This window comes from Alosa sapidissima, chromosome 15 (assembly GCF_018492685.1).
Source record: "Alosa sapidissima isolate fAloSap1 chromosome 15, fAloSap1.pri, whole genome shotgun sequence".
NCBI lineage: Eukaryota > Metazoa > Chordata > Actinopteri > Clupeiformes > Clupeidae > Alosa > Alosa sapidissima.
Genome location: NC_055971.1, coordinates 673,671 through 692,972, shown reverse-complemented (window position 1 = coordinate 692,972; position 19,302 = coordinate 673,671). Strand labels below are relative to the sequence as shown.

The following is a 19,302-nucleotide window of genomic DNA, read 5'->3' as shown; positions in this document are numbered from 1 at the left end:
ACAAAACCGCTTGGAGCTCCAGTGGAATTTTGATTTCTAGCCGTTTATGTGCCGACGGAATAGGCATCAGCACCAACCTCTGATCAAGGTAAACAAAATCTGACTCGGTGTCCGTCATGTTTGAAAGTTTGTAGTGCTGCGAGGGAGAACGTGCACACGCAGGGGGTGCAGTTGAGCAGAGCTGCGGCTATCTGAATGGTCTGAACACAGAAGAGCAAGTGGCTTTGATAAAATGGCCCATTATTTGACATAATACCGGTATTACGATATTGTCTCAACTACATATCGTTTTCAAAAATATATCGGTCATAGTCGTAATACCGATATATCGCCCAGCCCTATCTGCTAGGCTATAAGCCTAATGCAAAACCATTTTCTGATATTTTGTATAGATTGGCTATATGAAGATATAGATAGGCATAACCAGGGCGCCCAATGCGTGAGACACACGCATTTCAATTCGTTCACTTGTGTAGTGGGCGTTGGACCAGGGGGAACGCCGTCCCCCCACTTCTTGGAGCATTGTTTTGAGCATTTTAATATGCATTTATTAGCAAAACAAGCGTTGTTACCAGTGATAACAATGCATCACACAGTCTCCAATTAGGCCTCTTTGTCATAAAATTTGTTACAGGAATGACCGTCATGGTGTAGCACTCCACCATGTGTCAAGGTATTAAAAAACTATGCAGCTCGTCGTTCCACGTTACCCGAAAGTAGCTAGAAAGTGCCTAGAAAACCATAGAATATACAACTGCCTGTATCGGAATCTAGCAAGCATCTTCATTGCCCACTGTTGCAATTCCTTCGTTTGTGTTTTGCAGAAAGCAGGTAGGCTAATCCAGTGGTCAAAATGACACGATAAGCATGTGTGAGTAATAAGAGTGATTTTTATCGAGGGAGCTCCAATATAAGTGATAGGCTATTTAACCATAATTAATGACCCAACGCTGAACCTGAAAAACTTTAGGAAAAACTTACGATTGGTGCAGCTACTTTCATCCAAACAAACTTTTCAAAACTTGCCTGCCCAATGTTCTTTCTGTTATTTTTTTGTTTTGTTTTATTGACTGTGCACCTCTGCATTTTAATAATTTGCAATGACATTGATATTACGCCCCATCAAATTGAGCTACACTGCCCACAGTGTGTTGAATGCGTGTGAATCCTTCGTGTGCTATTGTTATTGCCATGGTTTACATGTGGTAATGAATGAAGCCATGCCGCATGTTATTAGACTAGGCTAGATTACATAGGCTACTCTACATTATGGTTTGTCTGTTTATGATACAACAAAATCAAAAGCTACAGACCATATTCATAGACTTTGGTGGAAAAGTGTAGTTTGGGTGAAGACATTACATTTTTAAGCTAATCCAAGTCATTTAATTGTTTTTTTTTAATTCAGTTTCATGTTCACGAAAGCTGGTAACAATTGGGCCTTGGCCTTACACACCGATGTATATGGAAGTGCGAGTGTGACTCCCCACTACACCACTGAAAATTCGACTTGAACTCAAGCAGGATCTTCCGACAAAAATGCTAGGAGAGAGGGAGATAGAGAGCGCGCGTGTAAGTGACGATTATTCCTGGTGGTAGCAGAGTAATGGATACCTACAAGAATTGTTTCGAATAAGGCAAAAAATATGAAGGCAACGAATGAAATGTTAGGTATCCGCGCGATGTACAGTGGGTCCCCGTTAAGTTTGGACGGGTTCCTTCATGAATCACGATCCCCATTTTCTCAGCAGAAATGGCACAAACTGCAGTTGACACAAACAACCACAAGGTGTCACTTGGGTGCCACTACTATTTTTGATGCGACTGACTTACTGCTTCCATGACGCAGCGGGGGCACGGGAACTTCAATTGATCACGGTAGTTTAAGCTTACACTTGACAAAACATTCTAATATGAAAATGTAGATGCAATTGTTGTAAAATGGTGCAGCTCCTTTAAGAAAGCACCGTGTGCAGGGATGGAGAGAGAGAAAGCGAGAGGGGATTGGCCTATGTGTGTTAGAACTAAGCGTGTGGGAAAAGTACGTGCTGTTGAGACTGGAGCGAGTCATATTCAAAATAATGCAAAAAAAAAGCAATTATCCTCATTCATTGCAACCAAAGCATGACTGCTTGCCGACGTTCAAACGAAAAATATATCAAAGCACCTTTTGCGTTTGAATGTAGCACGAAAAAATGTTTAAACAGCTGGACAAATGATTTAGCTAATTGATTATATAACCTGTACACCAGCAATTGTTGAACATTTACCTGTACAAGTACATTGACAGTAGCCCAGCCTAACAGCATGTTGTAGGCCTACTGTAGAAATTTCACTTAAATTGCAACCGCAACATGCCTGCTTGCCAACGTTCAAACGACAACGAAAAAGATAATAAAACAACAAGAGGGTTGAGTCTGAATGACACTGAGTTTTTAGACACTGAGTTTTTGTAGTTAAGAAATATTTTCGTATAAAAAAAAAATGGTCATTCTTCAATCTCCTTCACTGACGCCTATGGAAAAGGCTTAACGTCCCAAAACAACGATCAATGATCATCAAATTTCTCTCTCACATTGCGCCTCATAACCATCTATAAAAAAGTGTTTTTTCTTTTCTTTTTGAGCACATCCGAATCCCAGGACATAACGCACTGGACCTTATAATAGGCTCGAGATATAATTCCAAAGGGGGCAGATATGGGCCACTGCACTTAAAACTTAAAAAGATGAAGCTTTCCGAACTTTGAAATTGCGATCAGTGACTGGCATCGGGTGAACGAAGCTTTTCGAAGTTGAACAGGCTATTAAAAACTATTTGCGCACCTCCATGTCACAGGAGAGACTGGGCTCTCCCTTCTATGAAAAAGACGTTAGGCTACCTGCAAACTGGCCTATGATTTCATTGCTGAGTTTGCGGCAAAGCAAGAAAATGTTTTTTTTCCTGAGTCAGGATATGGCGAGTCAGTGTCATTTATTTGTCCAATGTTAGCCTATAGATACAGACCAGTACATCTTATCAGTAGTTTGAATGTCGTGTGTTTCTGCTCATTGACAAATACCGTTCAGCACAATGATTCATGCCCAATGAATTCCCCCTGTTAAAGTGTTCGCCTTTGTTACACTATTTGGTTTCGTGATGTAGCCTATGATAAACACCATATGGCCAAATATGTGACTCAGCTAATGTTATAGGCTATACAATTGAATTTCCCCTCTTAAAGGCAAGCTGGTGTAGCTTATTAGACTAGGCTACTATTAAAATACACCGACGGTAGCCTTGGCTATGTGTAAAGTAAGCTATCGCATGATTTCATGCACGTAAGTGAAAAGGGCCTTGCATCTGTCAAGTTCGCACAGGGCCTCGCATCCCCTTGCGACGGCCCTGCAGCTCCTCCTAAGACAGCGAGGAAAAAGTTAAAATACGCGATAAACCCGGGAAAAGTTGACAGGTTTGTTTCGGTCCCGGTGATTATTTGTGAAATTGTGCAAACGACAGCCTTTTCAAGGCATTTCAAGGAAGGAGTCGTAGCATGCAAGCTCCCAAATTGACCCAGTAGCCTAAGGCATCAATACATTGTTGGGACTGGGGAGGATCATGCGTTTTTTCTCAATCACTTTGGAGGGTCATAGAAAAAAGTCTTGCTGGCGAGGGAGGGTCACGTCATTTTTGACTAACGCTCCCAAAACTCCTCCGGTAGCCCCTTATTTAAATAAATAACGAACAGTCCCTAATTAATTAATAGCCTAGGCCTACACCAGCAATTGTTGAACATTGACCTGTACAGGACATTGACAGTAGCCCAGCCTAACAAGCAAATGTTGCAACATACATCAAAAGACGCAATTAATCAGAAATAAATAATGTAATCTGCATCGCTTTATTTAACAAACTGCAAGCAACAAGAGCATTGAGTTCGCTGTAAGGCCAAACCCAAGAGCAAAGCCTATCTGTTAAGGCAGTCGATAGGCTTTATAACGAGCTGTGTGCCTGGAAAGACGATAGATGACGGCTCTGGTCATCCCATACCCTCCCCCCACTTCCTGTAGCCTACCATTATGAAGGCCTGTAGCCTAAAACGACTCGTTTCCGTTTTGTGACATTAAGCTTTTTCACGTTAAGCCCCCCTCCCCCATCCCCTTCTTTCACAAGCAGTGGGGGAGCGCGGGGCACAAAGTAACACTTTTTGGAAGACAAAGGAGGGTTCTCCGCGCTTCTGTCGTTTGGCCACAATCCGTTGCAACCAGGCCAGGACAGATATTTTAGAGAGGAGAGACGCCGGTGCAGCTCAGATGTCTTCTTAATTTTCTTTATTCTTCAGTAAAAGCTGCAGAACATTATTAAACTTTGACTAACATTTCGATGTGTCGATGTTTTTGACTAACGAACATCGAAACGTTAGTCAAAGTTTAATAATGTTCTGCACCTTTTACTAAAGAATAAAGAAAATTAAGAAGACGTCTGAGCTGCACCGGCGTCTCTCCTTCTCTTTTTGGCTTTGGCTAAATATTTCTAAAATCATTTGAGTTTCACTAGTCACATGTTTTAACAAGCAACACTTGTTATTTAACTAATAACAGACGTGTGTCGAAAATTGACTTTATTTTCCATACGGAGAAATAACATATGCAGAGTCTAACCAAGGTCAATCTTGCCAAAAAAGCCCTCAAACCTGAAAACACATGAGGCAAAAGTGCAAAACATCACAAAACTAACTAAACTAACACGCGCATATTTTTGTATTGCAATCAATGTAGCCTACAGTTGTAACAGCGCGTAACAGTCGTTTTACTCCCCGGATGCGCTCATTATAAAGAACGTTTAACGTGTCCCAAAAACAGCTATCAATTAATCACCAAACGTATTATAAACAAGTATTGCCAGGAGCAACACCTTGCAAAAAATTATAACAATAGGCCTAGGCCTTTATATGGCTCTGCCCCTGCCTAGATTCGAACTCAGAACTACCTGAGAGTTGCAGACCTGTTCTGGAAATACGTGCATTAACCCACTCGACCGTCAGACAACGCTATCTGCTTCGAGTAGGCCTATTGGGTAGGACTGTAGCCTACACTGGTTGCTGTGGCACAGTCTTGAGTGACCGAATTCGTTTTTCTTTGTCATATGAATGCTGTCATTTTGTTAACATTACTGTTAAGGAGATGCTGTAGGCAAAGTCTATATTTCAACCTCGTTAGTGTAGTAAAAAAAATCAGAACTATTCACAAGGTTTCTGGGCAGCATATTTATGTTCTGTTAGCAAGCGAACTTCTCATGACTACCGACAAAGTAGCCTACTGCCAGCTGACGAAGCTCTCATTTTAAAACATTACTGAGAGACAGACACTGTACAATCAAGAAATCTTGCCACTGAATCCAAAACTATGTTTAACATTATGTACAAGGCTTAGGCTACAGTGGACTAGCATGTTGCAGGGGCTGCTAAAAACACAGAGAAACGCACTGAAAACTCGGCCAATCACAGCCCTTGCTGTCGAATGCGCCGTCTGGTTCGACCGTGGAACTCCACAGCGGACTATGCTGCCCCCAAGCGGCTGCAGTTGTACTTACATTTCACCATTCACCATGATCGTGAATGAAGTGTCAATTTTTAACTGGGACCCACTGTAGGTAGGCACAGGGGGTTTGGACAGTGGGTTTAGTGAAATAGAGCAACCTATTCTGTTCTTACTGTTTGTCTCATGATACAGCCCTTACTGAAACTATAGAAAGGCCCAGACGAATAGGCAAGAGGTTTTGTGTTGCGTCGGAAAATGAGACATTTTATGGTATGGGGTAACCACTGGCCTCATGACCTATTGACGTTGGAAGTGGGGGTGCGACCGCACCCCACCCCCGAAGCGCACTAAGACACTTGTCATTTACCTTGTAGACAGACCCATGGCTACACTAGACAGGCAACTGTGTTCTGTTCCCAGAGCATGCTTTCTCTGTCTATGATCTGCAGGCTTAGGGCCTCCTCGACGAGGAGATTGCTATTCCGCAGATATTTTGTGGCACAATTGAATGGTAGCCTATTAAGGAACTGCGGACCGAAAGAAAAAGAAACTAAACAATTTCCTGAATAGAAAATATTAATATTCTTAATTTAGTCTTATCAAATAAAGAGACATGCAATTAGGGGGTAGTGGTGTCAGCGCTCATTCAATGTATGTGCGCGTCTGGAGATTATGTGTGTAGAAGCAATAAACAACGTTATTTAAAACAACGAACAAAGCGGATCCTTGCTGTCCATGAAAACAGCACAGAGGCTCTAATCCAAAAATGGAAATAACAGGTCTTTGAATTGACACACAAAATTAGACTGTTGTAAGCCTATAGTAATTATATATTATAGGTTCTCTCCATTGTTTACCTGCGACAATTCTCCATGTGGGGTAGTGTCAATCAGTAAAGTGATAGCCTATTGCAGGTAGACAATGTTCAGACAGAAGATGAACACTGCTTTCTCTGTTGGTATTTCTGTCCCTCCAAAAACTGCGTTAAAATGGCGTTTTTAGCAGTCAAATTAATGAAAGTAAGACAAACATAAACAAAACAGCCAGATGCCTCTTCATAAAATAACAAAGACACATTTATAAACAATAACAAGTTTTATCGTGAGACTGCATTTTGTTTGGAGATTTTCCGTTTGCTTCGGGATTTAGGCCTACCGGTAATTCACTTTTGGATTGTTTGATTAACTGTTGGGAATGTCGGAGGAGACGTGCTGTAGGCCTATCAGCCAGTTACAGAAAACCACGAGCCGCTAGGTTTTAATCTCTAATATCATTTAGTGTAATGGAAAAAGATATATATGCAAGTGAAACAATCCACTTTGCCACTTCGATTTTCAAAAGAAATTGTAATTTGTTTTTTGGCGAAGTATTGCTTCACTTGTAGTTAGGGATCGACCGATATGTTTTTTTCAGGGCCGATACCGATATCAATTATTACCAAAACAGGAGGCCGATAACCGATATGTAAAATCGATATGTCAGTTGTCAAAAAGGGGGGTAGATAGTAAAGGCTATATGCTGCAAACATTTAATTAAAAATCATTTAATTATGCAAACTTTTCTTTCTTCTTTTGATACACAATTGTCTATCAACTTGCATCACTTTGCAAGTGTAAATCCTGTGTATCATGTTAATCCAATAGCTGAGTGATAGCAATTATTTTCAGAGTACAGTAAGCCTGCACAATGGGCTATGTGCTTGTTAAGGGACCTGTCACAAAGAGGATGCTTTGCCATCGTGTGTGTGAGTGCACGAGAGAGGGAGAGGTGCATGCGTGATGGCAAGTGTTACGCTTGAATAGTTTAACAAAACAGTTTTAAAATAGTTGTTAGGCTATTTAAGCATGCAATTTGTGTCCATGTGTAGGCTATAAGGCTAAGCTACACTATTGAGAGCCTAAAAGGCACGTTAATAGCCAGCTCATGACGCGATTTTGTCCAGGTCGGATTAAATTACGGTTGGCCCTGGGTGCATAGTCTTTTCTGACAGTCCGTTTCAAAAAGCAGCTATTAGACTTTTTGACGTTCACTATCGCATAATTTATGACTTGTCTGTAGGCTACTATGTCCGCCGACGTCTCCCGTTACAATTAACGAACGAGGCGGAGGCAGAGAACTCCCGACGCGCAGCACCCGAGTTTGTGGGCTAACTAGTAAACAGCATCAGTAACGTGCATCAATCGGGAATTCGCTAAATGAAGGAAGTGGGTGCTTTACGTATTGATCCGGATCAAAGAGACAATAGCTTACAACGTGGTGTTTTTGTAACTTTGCTGTAGATGATTGTGATTCACTGCAACTTCAGCAATGTAGGCTACCTTCCTTACCTTCGAAAAATAGCTCCGTAGGCTACAGCCCAGTCTGCACTCTGCCTCAGTGAGAATCCTAAACTTTGTCTGTGTTCAGTCTTCGATCCTGATTGGCTGCATTCGTGCTAACTAACAAATCAGACGGTGTAGTGGGCGGGACAATGCTCTTGACCACAGAGTAGCAAATGCAGGGAGTGAGAGACGCTTTACAGACAAAATAGTGCGTTTCATTTTTTATCCATTTCAATATCGGCTTATCGGTGGAAAAAATGACCGATACCGATTATTATAAAAATGCTAAATATCGGCCCTAATAATTGGCCAGGCCGATAATTGGTCGATCCCTACTTGTAGTCTCAGGGCTTAAAATTAATTTTTCAAAATGGGGGGGAATTCCCCCCTTAGGTTATTCATGTAGGGGGGATTTACACAATTTGGGGGGGAGGGGGGGTCGATTCTGATACCAAGTCAAGAATTGCGATTTCAATACTTCGATACTTTAAAAAAAAAAGTGTTTGATTTTGGGACCCCCACCACCCTGACGTCATCAGTAATATATACTGTAGTGGGATCATTCACAACAGTGGACATCCTAGATTCTGCTTGACTCTCTCCACACACACAAACACACACTGAAAATGATAGCTTATGTGATATGTTTCTATCATATATTTTTGAATTCATATAGAGTGTATTTATTTAATAATGCATTTTTTAAAGTATAACATTTTACTAGTAATTACTATAGTAGCTAAACATATTTAGTAATTTGAATGCCTCATATTGATGTTTAACCTATAACACTTAGGCATATCTTTAATGTGGTGTGTAGGTCCAATTGAGTGCACATTGGTGATGAGTAGGTGTAATTCAGTGCCTGTCACTTTAAGAAAATACCTGAGAGTAATTCTATGGAGTAATTAGCCCCCCTTCAACCTGACGGTTTTAGGCTGTAGTCGCTAGTGAATAAAAGTTGTGCATAGTGCGGTATGTGTATGCAAATCATTATGTTTTCTATGTCATTAGATACAATAAATGTTCAAAAAACTAACATGTCGAAGACAATCTTTCTGGGATCAAGTGTTGACGTGACCTGAGCTAGCAGGATAGTTACCAAGGAGCTCTTTCCAGATGTAAAAGTTTGCCATGGTAGCGTAGCCTATTTGCGTAAGCGCAAAGTGGTTCTCTCTCTCTCTCTCTCTCTCTCTCTGTCTCTCTCTCTCTCCGTGTGTGTGTGCGTCTGCATGAGGCTATGTTCAGTTCAACTCGGTAGTTGATCAGTCCGGTCAATACCGCATTCACGCCACTTAATGATTAGGCTATATTAACGTCATCAGACAGGCTGTAAAAGTGTATGCGGGAATTTCTCGCATTATGATGGCTAGAGTTGCGGGACTTGAACAAATTATGCGCAATACCCGCAATCCCGCAGTGAAATTTAAGCCCTGAGTCTGATAGAAACCTACTCTGAAAAATACATATTACTCATACAAGATAATAGTAAGATATGCCTCTTAATGGGTGCTGTTTGATGACCCTGAAAGATGCCATCACATTGACATTAAAATTGTGGAATTGGTTCTTGAACAGAGATATTCAAAATCTGATGGCTGATGTTGGTTTTACCAAAAAGTTCGTTAGAAATTGAGGACACATGACAGGTGGTGAAAATTTTACGGTCAATTTCTGTTGGATCACTAGGGGTAGTAGTATGTTTCTGCATAAATTGTAAAATTCTCTAGCTTAACCCTTAGAACCCTAAGCTGTTTTTAGGGCATTTTCACTACCTTTATTCATAAGGATTTATTCTGGTCATTGTAAGTGCCACACACACATATTATATATTGTTTTTTTCAGGAGAGTCTAGGCTATCCAGATCATCATTTCATGTATTAATACTAGCATTGATTTTATTTTGATTTTTAAAGAATTAAAATATAAAAAGTGTATTGTAAAAATTCTTATATTTCGACATGTATCTCACCACAGCAAGCTCACAGCTCTACATGCATTTCATGTGTGTGTAGGGCAGACTGTCCTGAATCGGGCAATATAATTGCCATGTTGGAGGGATACTCTGGGGCTGAGCAATTTACAGAAATATGTGCTGTGTGATTTACGGAAATAAATGCCATTTTTTATTTAGTGATGAAAAATGACCTTTCTGCGCTCCATATCTGTGACACGAACTGATCTGACCTGACTTGACCCGAGGTTGTACCTGACTTGACCTGAGTAATGGGTGTGCAGGTGAACGCAGAGAAGTATAAACTGTAAATATGATGCAATTTGATTTAATTTCATGATTTTTTTTATTTTCATACTTGATCGTACAGACAAGTGTGTAGTCTCGTTGGAAAGCCCCACTTCTGCCCTGTCATGCAATAAAGGTTTCATCTCGCTGCGATGAACAGTTCTGGAGCAATGTAACAGAGAAGAAAGGGTGTGTTTTTTGACGCACTTTGTGTCATTTGGGTTCTAAGGGTTAATGGCTCACCATCACAATTAATATAAGGAAGTATCTGGTTGCTATGCATTCATCTCCATTTATTATAAATTACACGGTTAATTATGATTAGAGTTTCTGTCAAGCTTAACAGACTACCTGAAACATTGTACCCTTATCTCTTGTTTGGTTGTACCAACATTATTTGAAAGATGATTAACTGTACATTTACTGTAGGATACTCAATAAAGCATGTCTTCATTTTTTTAATTGTCTGGACTGATTTTGACATGTCATGCCCAAAATTATATACATTTGGCTAATTATTTGGGGTTCTGTGTTCTCTTGACAGGCGGGAAAGGCAGACTCAAAAACCAGAGAGGTCGTGGGCGGGGTGGTATGAGGGGTCGCGGTGGGCGAGGTGGTGGAGGAAGCAGAGGAAGAGGACGGGCAAAGATGGGTGCAGACAACGATGATGAAGGCACATATGGAGACGATTTGGAGGTTAGTATGATGTCCTGTGTTGGATGCTTTATTGTTTCTAACTACTGAAGTCCAAATTCAAAATGTTGGAGAATGTTGTCTCCCCCGCCCCCTCTTCTCCAAATTCGATGGTCATGCGGTTTGCCATCAGAGGTGACTGCTCGAAGACTACAAGGGAAGCTGCGCCTCCTCTAAAATATTACGAAATGTTTTGTCAAATACTACAGTAACATTACTATTCCAACTAGAGCATGCCTGAACGTGTTGAACTTCATGGCTACTTAGTTTACGATTAGTCTATCGTGATTTTGTTCAATTTAAAAACCCATAAAAGCTCAGCTTCACTGGACTGTCAATCTCTCAGCGCAGCAAAGCTGGACGTTTATTGGACAAACGCTCAAAAATTGTAATTTCCAGGGAAGCCCGGCGTCTGGCAGTGAATGGGGCAGTGGAATGGCCCAGATGCCGAGCCACTGTATGATTATTGAATGAACCATCAAAGTGGCTGGCCTCTTTTTGATTGAAGCGTCCTTGACAGGGCGACCCGAGCTTCTTTGGAAGCTCAAGTCGGTGGCGGTGTGTACGTACAGTCAGAAAGTGGAAGTCCTATCACCATTTGTGACTGCTCCAGCTGACTCTAATTAGCCCAATTCTCCAGATAGGTAGATCAGCTAATTAATGAATGTGTGTGTGGGTAGATGCAATACAGGGTAGGACTTTACTTCCTAAATACATTTGAAAAATGCTTTGATTTTTACAAACAATTTTTAATGAAAACATGCTCATCAGAGGACTGCTTTTCTTATGTAAAACTGTCTATTCTAATTGCGAGTGAACAGTAAGTATTTCTTATTTGAACGGTTAAAATGTGCATGAATAAGTTTTCCAGCATCATGCACTGGTAAGCTAAGCTGTGTTCTTCTATGCTTGATGCCAAATTAGCAAGTATATTAACTGATTGTGTTTTCTTTTCGGTCTGTGGTTCAATGATTCTATTCAGTTGTGCCACAAGTCATCAAGCGGGTGATGGAAGTACCAAACATAATTTGACTTCAGCAGTGAAGCCTCCACAGACCAGTAGTTTTCTTTGCATGGTCCATAGTTTGAGAAACTCATGTTTGCAATGTTTTTATTGATTGCGAGTTATAGTTGTAGCGTCCATCTCCCATTTCCCTCTAACTTACGATTGTATGTTTCTCTGAAGGTACCCAAGTTGCCTGATCATGTATGAAACATGTTCTTCATGCACAATTCACAAATTCTGTAGAATTTCAATAAAGCTGCCACTGGAACCTGGCAACTTACATTTTGTTTGCGTGCAGCAACTGTCTGTGCAGGCCAGAAGGCAACAAGTACTCTTCCAAACTGATCAAACTCTCTTTTCATACCTCCTAAGATACCTTTCAACTACCCAAACAGTAGTTTTTGAAGGCAGCTGCGATGTATCCTTTATGCCAGTTGTGCTTAAACTGGAGGTCCCGAAATGATGTGCACTATGAAGTAAAGAACATTTTCGACCAACTGGGAAAACTGAGATAGTTAGTAGCCCCATAATATAGGCTTACAATTCACGCCTCATGTAGTGATGATCTCAAAGATGCTGTGCATGAGCTTACCGGTGACAGAGCACTATGCAACCTCCTTTTGCCACAGGAGCGCCAGTTATACACTGGACGAGTACTAGTTACTAGTTACTAGCAAGTAAAACATGTTTAAATGGCTATATTTATTTTTATTAGCTAGAAATGATGCCGCATGTCTAAATTCAATGCTATTTAAGCCACTTCGAAAGTTTGTTTAGATCCAGTGATTCTGCAGTCATGGAAACACAACGTCACACTTTCGGTACTTCAACATAGAATTTTACAACCTTCACTTGTTGTGGAACGGAATCTTATGTTAGAATGTTCAAAAACGTACACCTTTAAGGGTTCAGAGAATCCAGAGAAATCTTTGCAAACAATGGAAAGAGCTGAAAAACAGATTGGATGGCCGTGGTCTTTTGGACCTCAGAAGGCACTGCATCAACTCCAGACCTGTCATTATATGGGCTCAGGAAAACCTCTGGTAACCATTGTCTATGTCTAGGGGCAGATGGCCTACTGGTTAGCACTTCTGACTTGTAACCGGAGGGTTGCCAGTTCGAAACCCGACCAGTAGGCAAGGCTGACCCCTCACTGCTCCCCGAGAAGAGAAGAGAAGAGTTTCCCCCTGCATTGGCCGTGATGCCTTTGAAAATCGGAGGTTCACAGGCTACAGTGGCCTTGGTGGCCCCTTTTTTCAATATTCTGTGTTACGTCCGACTAGCGATTTTTATTTAGCCTATGGCCTGGCAAATTAAGCTTAGCATTCACAGGGCAAATTAATTTAGTATTTTACGCAGTGAAGAAAGTGACAGCACAATGCCAAAAAAGAGAGTGCGTCCAAATTCACCCATTCTTTGCTGAACTAGGCTACTCGCGAAGTAGCATACTCATCATCACACAGACATCACATGTATCACACGAAATTAAATTATTTTATCTTATCTTTAATTTAAATAGTAGGCCTACAACAGAACATCAACGTGTGGTGGCCGGTTTTGATTTCGTGGTGCCCAGCCACAGATTAGTCAACGTATGGAAAACACTGAAGGTGTAAGATTAAAAATATTTAGCAGCACACGTTATGCTTGACGAATCGACGCTCATATTTTGCGTCGACGTATTTTTTGCGTCGATGTCATCGATTACGTCGATGCGTTGTCCCAGCCCTAGCGCCCGTCTCCCTACCCATTCATCTCGGTGGAATACTTCACCAACTTTCCCTCAACACATGACCAACCATATATCAGAATAAACAGCAGACCTTACCGAACACAAAGGTGTATAGCTGTACCCTGTACAGTTAGCCATTCCAGAGTAATCCGTTTTTTTGCAGACATTTGCAGCAATGTCTATATGCATGTCTCCAACTTTGGGGTTTAGGTTTCACAATGTGTTTAAATTGTTCAATACACAATTTTATAACAGGCCAAATAAATGTTACAAATATCGCCTAAATATCTGTAAACATTAAAGGAACCATATGTAAGATTGTGGCCAAAACTGGTACTGCAATCACTTTCAAAATACGGAAGAGCGGTGTATCCCTTCCCCCTCCCCCCTGATCGAGGTTGCCAACCCTGATGGCGAAACACTACTGACTTTGTGATTAGTAGATAGGTGGAGGGTGGCGCATCAGGCCAAAACACAACATCAACATCAGTTGAGGGCTGCAACTTCACTTTGTAAATGACAATATCCTGGCCGCACTACTGTTGTCAGTGATATAAGTATTTGAAATGAACATGATTTCTTAATGTCTAGTGACATATCAGGGCCATTTTATGATTAATTGAAATATTTTTCTTACATACGGTTCCTTTAAAATCAGAAGATATACAGCGGGGAAAATAAGTATTGAACACGTCAACATGTTTTTCAGTAAGTATACTTCCAATGAGGCTACTTGCATTCACCAGACATTAGTATTAACTCAGACAATCCACCCATATAAAAAAATCCAAACATTAAAGTCCATAGGTAGAGTTATGTGTAATAAAGTGGAATGATACAGGAAAAAAGTATTGAACACGCCTGCTGAAATTTCTTAAATACTTTGTGGAAAAGCCTTTATTCGTAATGACAGCTTCAAGGCATTTCCTGTATGACGAAACTAACTAGTTACAGTATTCTGGTGTGATTCTGGCCCATTCTTTTCAACAGATACTCCTTTAATATTGAAGATTCCAGGGGTCCTTGTGAATCCTGATCTTTAGTTAACTTCCAAAACTGTTCAATTGAAGTCAGGGCCTTGATTTCCTTTCTCTGAAACCAACTGAGAGTTTCCTTTGCTGAATGGTTTGGATCATTGTCCTGCTGGAAGGTCTAGCCATGTCTCATCCTCATCATCCTGGTGCCACCACCTCCAAACCTCACTATTGGTAGGGTATTTTTAGGGTGATGCACAGTGCCATTTCTCCTCCAAATATGGTGTGTAGTATACCATCCAAAAAGTTCAATTTTGCTCTCGCCTGACCAGAATACATTCTCTCAGTATTTCATAGGATTGTCCAAATGTTGTGTAGCAAACTTTCAACGAGCTTTGATATCTTTTTCTTCAGCAATAGAGTCATGCAAGATGAGCGTGCATAGAGGCCATGGCGGTGGAGTGCATTACCTATGATTTTCTCTCTAACAACTGTACCAAGTCCTTCTGGAGCTTTCTCCGAGTGGTCCTTGGCTCTTTGGCTACTCTTCTGACTATCCTTCTGACTTCCTGGTCAGAAATCTTGCAAGGAGATCCTGTGCATGGCCAGTGATGATGCAGTGATGTTCCTTCCACTTTCAGATAATGGCTCCAATACTGCTTGCTGGATGCTTCGGAAGTCTTGATGTGCATCTGTAACCAGTTCCATTGATATGTTTTGCAACAATAAGATTGCAAAGGTCTTGGGAGAGCTATTTGCTTTTACCCATTATGAAATGTTTCTTGTTTGACACCTTGGTAACAAAAAACCTTTTTATAGCCCACCAGTATGTACTAACCCAGCTTATATCAATTTGCACAGATAGGAGGGATCATTTCTCTAACTACTTATAGATTCCAGTTTGTTCCTTGCCATTTCTTACCTTTGTGTACTGCTTTTTCTTAGCGTGTTCAATACTTTTTCCCCGTGCCATTCTACTTTTTTACTCATAACTTTTAGACATTAATGTTTGGATTTTTATATATGTGTGGATTACCTAAGTTAATATTAATGTCCGGTGAAAATTTCATGCGAATAGCCTGGAAGTATACTTACTGAAAAAAATATTGACGTGTTCAATACTTATTTTCCCCGCCGTACATATAGGACAGATAGGACGGACGCTAATAAGTTCATGCTTTGTTTTATCGCTGGATTTTAGGATAGCCTATAATGGCAACCATTGCATTCCGAGCTTCAGTCAACTCTAGCAGGCGTTAAATGACTGGAGACTTTGTGATTGTCATAATGTGCTGTCTCTGCTATTGCTGCTTTTGATCAGTCAGATTTGCAATCTCCTGTGGTGGGCTGGACATGATGTAGCATCAAAATGCCCGCCCAGATTCCCATTTCCGCCTTAACCACTGAAAGCTCATCAGGGGGTAATATTGTGGAAACAAACGTTGCGTAGGCTAAATTTATGGGCCATACTTGGGTCATTGCAGCTTCACTGGGGAAATATAAATAAAAGACATGTGATTCACACGTGAGGTCATGTGAGAATCATGCGTGAAGCCAGACAATTGAATGTAGTACCCACTGTATGGCCACTTGGCCAGTGCGAATACAAATGAAAAAAAGGTTTTGGGGGAGAGTAGTTAGTAGAACTGATTTAGAAGTGGACTGTTCCTATAAATAAGTTCCTGTAACTACGTAGTCAGAAAAAGCCTACTGTTTGTTGATGGACAGCGTTTTTGATTCAGTTTTTCTACCATTTTAATAAACAACACACACACACTTCCGAGGTCAAAGTAAGGAATTGTCTGAACTTGTTTTCTTGCAGTTCCCAACATTAGATAGGCCTACTACCTTTTAAATATGTTGTTGGTTGATGGCCTTTTAAAATAGCATATATTCACACAGATCTAACTTTGTTACTGATTAGGTGGTTTGTCATTGTATGGTTCTGGATAATCACAGTCAGATGGCAGCGCCAGTGTCAGCTGAACTCAAACTATTTACACAGCAATCAAGTCCACAGTTGCGTATTAAAACTTCCAGCTGAAATAGTTTTACTGCGGAGGTAAGCTAATAAGTAATGTGAAATAAGATAGTTGCCCCAAATTCATTAGACATCAATGAGCTTACCAATGGGGGAGTGAGTGTATATTTTCTGAGGGAAAGATCAGACAGGACACGTTTTTTTATGTTGTTTCGAATTGGCAGTAAGTGTTCTGCATGCTGCTTATGCGCCCAGAGCGTTTGGTGTTTTTTGCACTTGCCGTGTCTTGCGTTTTTGCGGAAGTGCCTTGAGCGCCTCGAATTGAAAAAAGTTCAACTCCAAGCGGAAAAGCGCCTATGTTTATGAAAACATAGTGCACCTTGCATTTTATAAGTGGCAAAGCGCATCCTGTCTGATCGTTCTTAGGTTATCTACCACTCCTTTGCTACCAAAGTTCTGCCACTACTACGACAGTGACAACTAGTAGATTGATGCTAAAAGTCGAAGCAGGTGTGTAAACCATAGATATATATAATAAAGCTTAGATGTCTCGTCCGCGCTGCTGGCCAATGGAGGTCGACATCCGCACCTCGCGGCCATCTTGTCACAGTCAGCTCGCTAACTCATAACATTGTGTTTTAATGGTGAATACTGTAATGACCGGTAGTGACCTGAAGGTGTCATTGTAATAGCCTGGGGGCATTGTTCTGCCTTTAGTAGAAGAGATATATACAGCGGATGTATGTGGTAAAAGTAAAGTTTAATAAACCGAACACTGAGGAACTCACGTGTGTAAGTCAAGTCCAGATTATAGCTACGTTAATAATGTTTGTAAGAAACCAAACCGTTTGTAAATCCGTCAAGATTTCAGCGAGATAAGAGTATTTGTGTTCGTGCAGATCACTCACCTTACACCAGGTACCACAGAGCCCACCAGATAGCTTGCCTGTGACAAGATGGCGGCCGGTGATGCCGTTAGAGACTTCGCCATAAGACATCTAGCCTTTATTATGTACAGTGGGTCCCAGTTAAGAATTGACACTTCATTCACCATCAAGGTGATTCACGCAGCTGGGTGAAATGTAAGTACAACTGCAGCCGCTTGGGGGCAGCATAGTCCGCTGTGGCGTTCTGCGGTCGAACCGGACCAGCAAGGGCTGTGATTGGCCGAGTTTTCAGTTTGTTTCTCTGTGTTTTTAGCAGCCCCTGCAACATGCTTGTCCACTGTAGCCTATAAGCTTTGTACATAATGTTAAACATAGTTTTGGATTCAGTGGCAAGATTTTTTGATTGTACAGTGCCTGCCTGTCTCTCAGTAATGTTTTAAAATGAGAGCTTCGTCAGCTGGCAGTAGGCTACTTTGTCGGCAGTCATGAGAAGTTTGCTTGCTAACAGAACATAAATATGCTGCCCAGAAACCTCGTGAATAGTTCTGATTGTTTTTAACTACACTAGCGAGGTTGAAATATAGCCTTTGCCTACAGCATCTCCTTAACAGTAATGTTAACAAAATGACAGCATTCATATGACAAAGGAAAACAAATTCGGTCACTCAAGACTGTGCCACAGCAACCATAGGCCTAGGCCTACTCGAAGCAGATAGCGTTGTCTGACGGTCGAGTGGGTTAATGCACATATTTCCAGAACAGGTCTGCAACTTTCAGGCAGTTCTGAGTTCGAATCTAGGCAGGAGCAGAACCATATAAAGAAGACGTTTGGTGATTAATTGATAGCTGTTTTTGTGACACGTTAAACGTTCTTTATAATGAGCGCATACGCGGAGTAAAACGACTTGTTGCCGTTTTGGGACATAAGCTACATTAAGCTTTTTCACGTCAAGGTGGTGTTGTTAGGCCTACAGCTTCAGAAAGCTGCAGGGGAGCGCGGGGCACAAAGTAACGCTGGGTTAAATGTAACATGAACTTTTTTCCTAGTTGCAGATGGTTGATCGGGACATATTGGTCAGTTAACCACATTACTATGAGACGGTGTTCCACAAATGTTCAGTCCGTATGGACGTGTTTTCACGTAGATCTACAGCAAAACGTCTTTTGAAGGCATCAAAGTAAATAGGTGGTAGGCTACTTGTCTTTCGATTACTGAGTTGTGGGTGCAGCTCACTGACTAATAATCGTCTTGTAGGCCAAAAACGAACACCGTTTTAAAAACATGTAGTCAACACATAGGAGCTATCTTATCTTAAAAGAAACGTGACCCAGCGGGGTTAGTTGTAACGCGCTGTTACAACTGTAGGCTGCAATGATTGCAATACAAAAATATGCGTGTGTTAGTTTAGTTAGTTTTGTGATGTTTTGCACTTTTGCCTGTTTTGTGTTTTCAGGTTTGAGGGCTTTTTTTGCCAAGATTGACCTTGGTTAGACTCTGCATATGTTATTTCTCCGTATGGAAAATAAAGTCAATTTTCGACACACGTCTGTTATTAGTTCAATAACAAGTGTTGCTTGTTAAAACGTGACTAGTGAAACTCAAATGATTTTAGAAATATTTAGCCAAAGCCAAAAAGTGTTACTTTGTGCCCCGTGCTCCCCCACTGCTTGTGAAAGAAGGGGATGGGGGAGGGGGGCTTAACGTGAAAAAGCTTAATGTCCTAAAACGGCAACGAGTCGTTTTAGGCTACTCCCCACAGGCCTTCATAATGGTAGGCTACAGGAAGTGGGGGGAGGGTATGGGATGACCAGAGCCGTCATCTATCGTCTTTCCAGGCACACACAGCTCGTTACCATATAGCCTATCGACTGCCTTAACAGATAGGCTCTGCTCTTGGGTTTGGCCTCACAGCGAACTCAATCCTCTCGTTGCTTGCAGTTTGTTAA

General features: G+C 41.2%; 1 protein-coding gene across 1 annotated transcript in view; it reads left to right on the top strand.

The window, feature by feature from the left end:
• The window catches only part of zc3h4 (zinc finger CCCH-type containing 4), an 86,106-nt gene that overhangs the window by 23,544 nt on the left and 43,260 nt on the right, over positions 1-19,302 (top strand). The window contains exon 5 of the mRNA XM_042063076.1: positions 10,627-10,778. Coding sequence (XP_041919010.1) covers positions 10,627-10,778 — 152 coding nt within the window. The remainder of the gene's footprint in view (positions 1-10,626; positions 10,779-19,302) is intronic.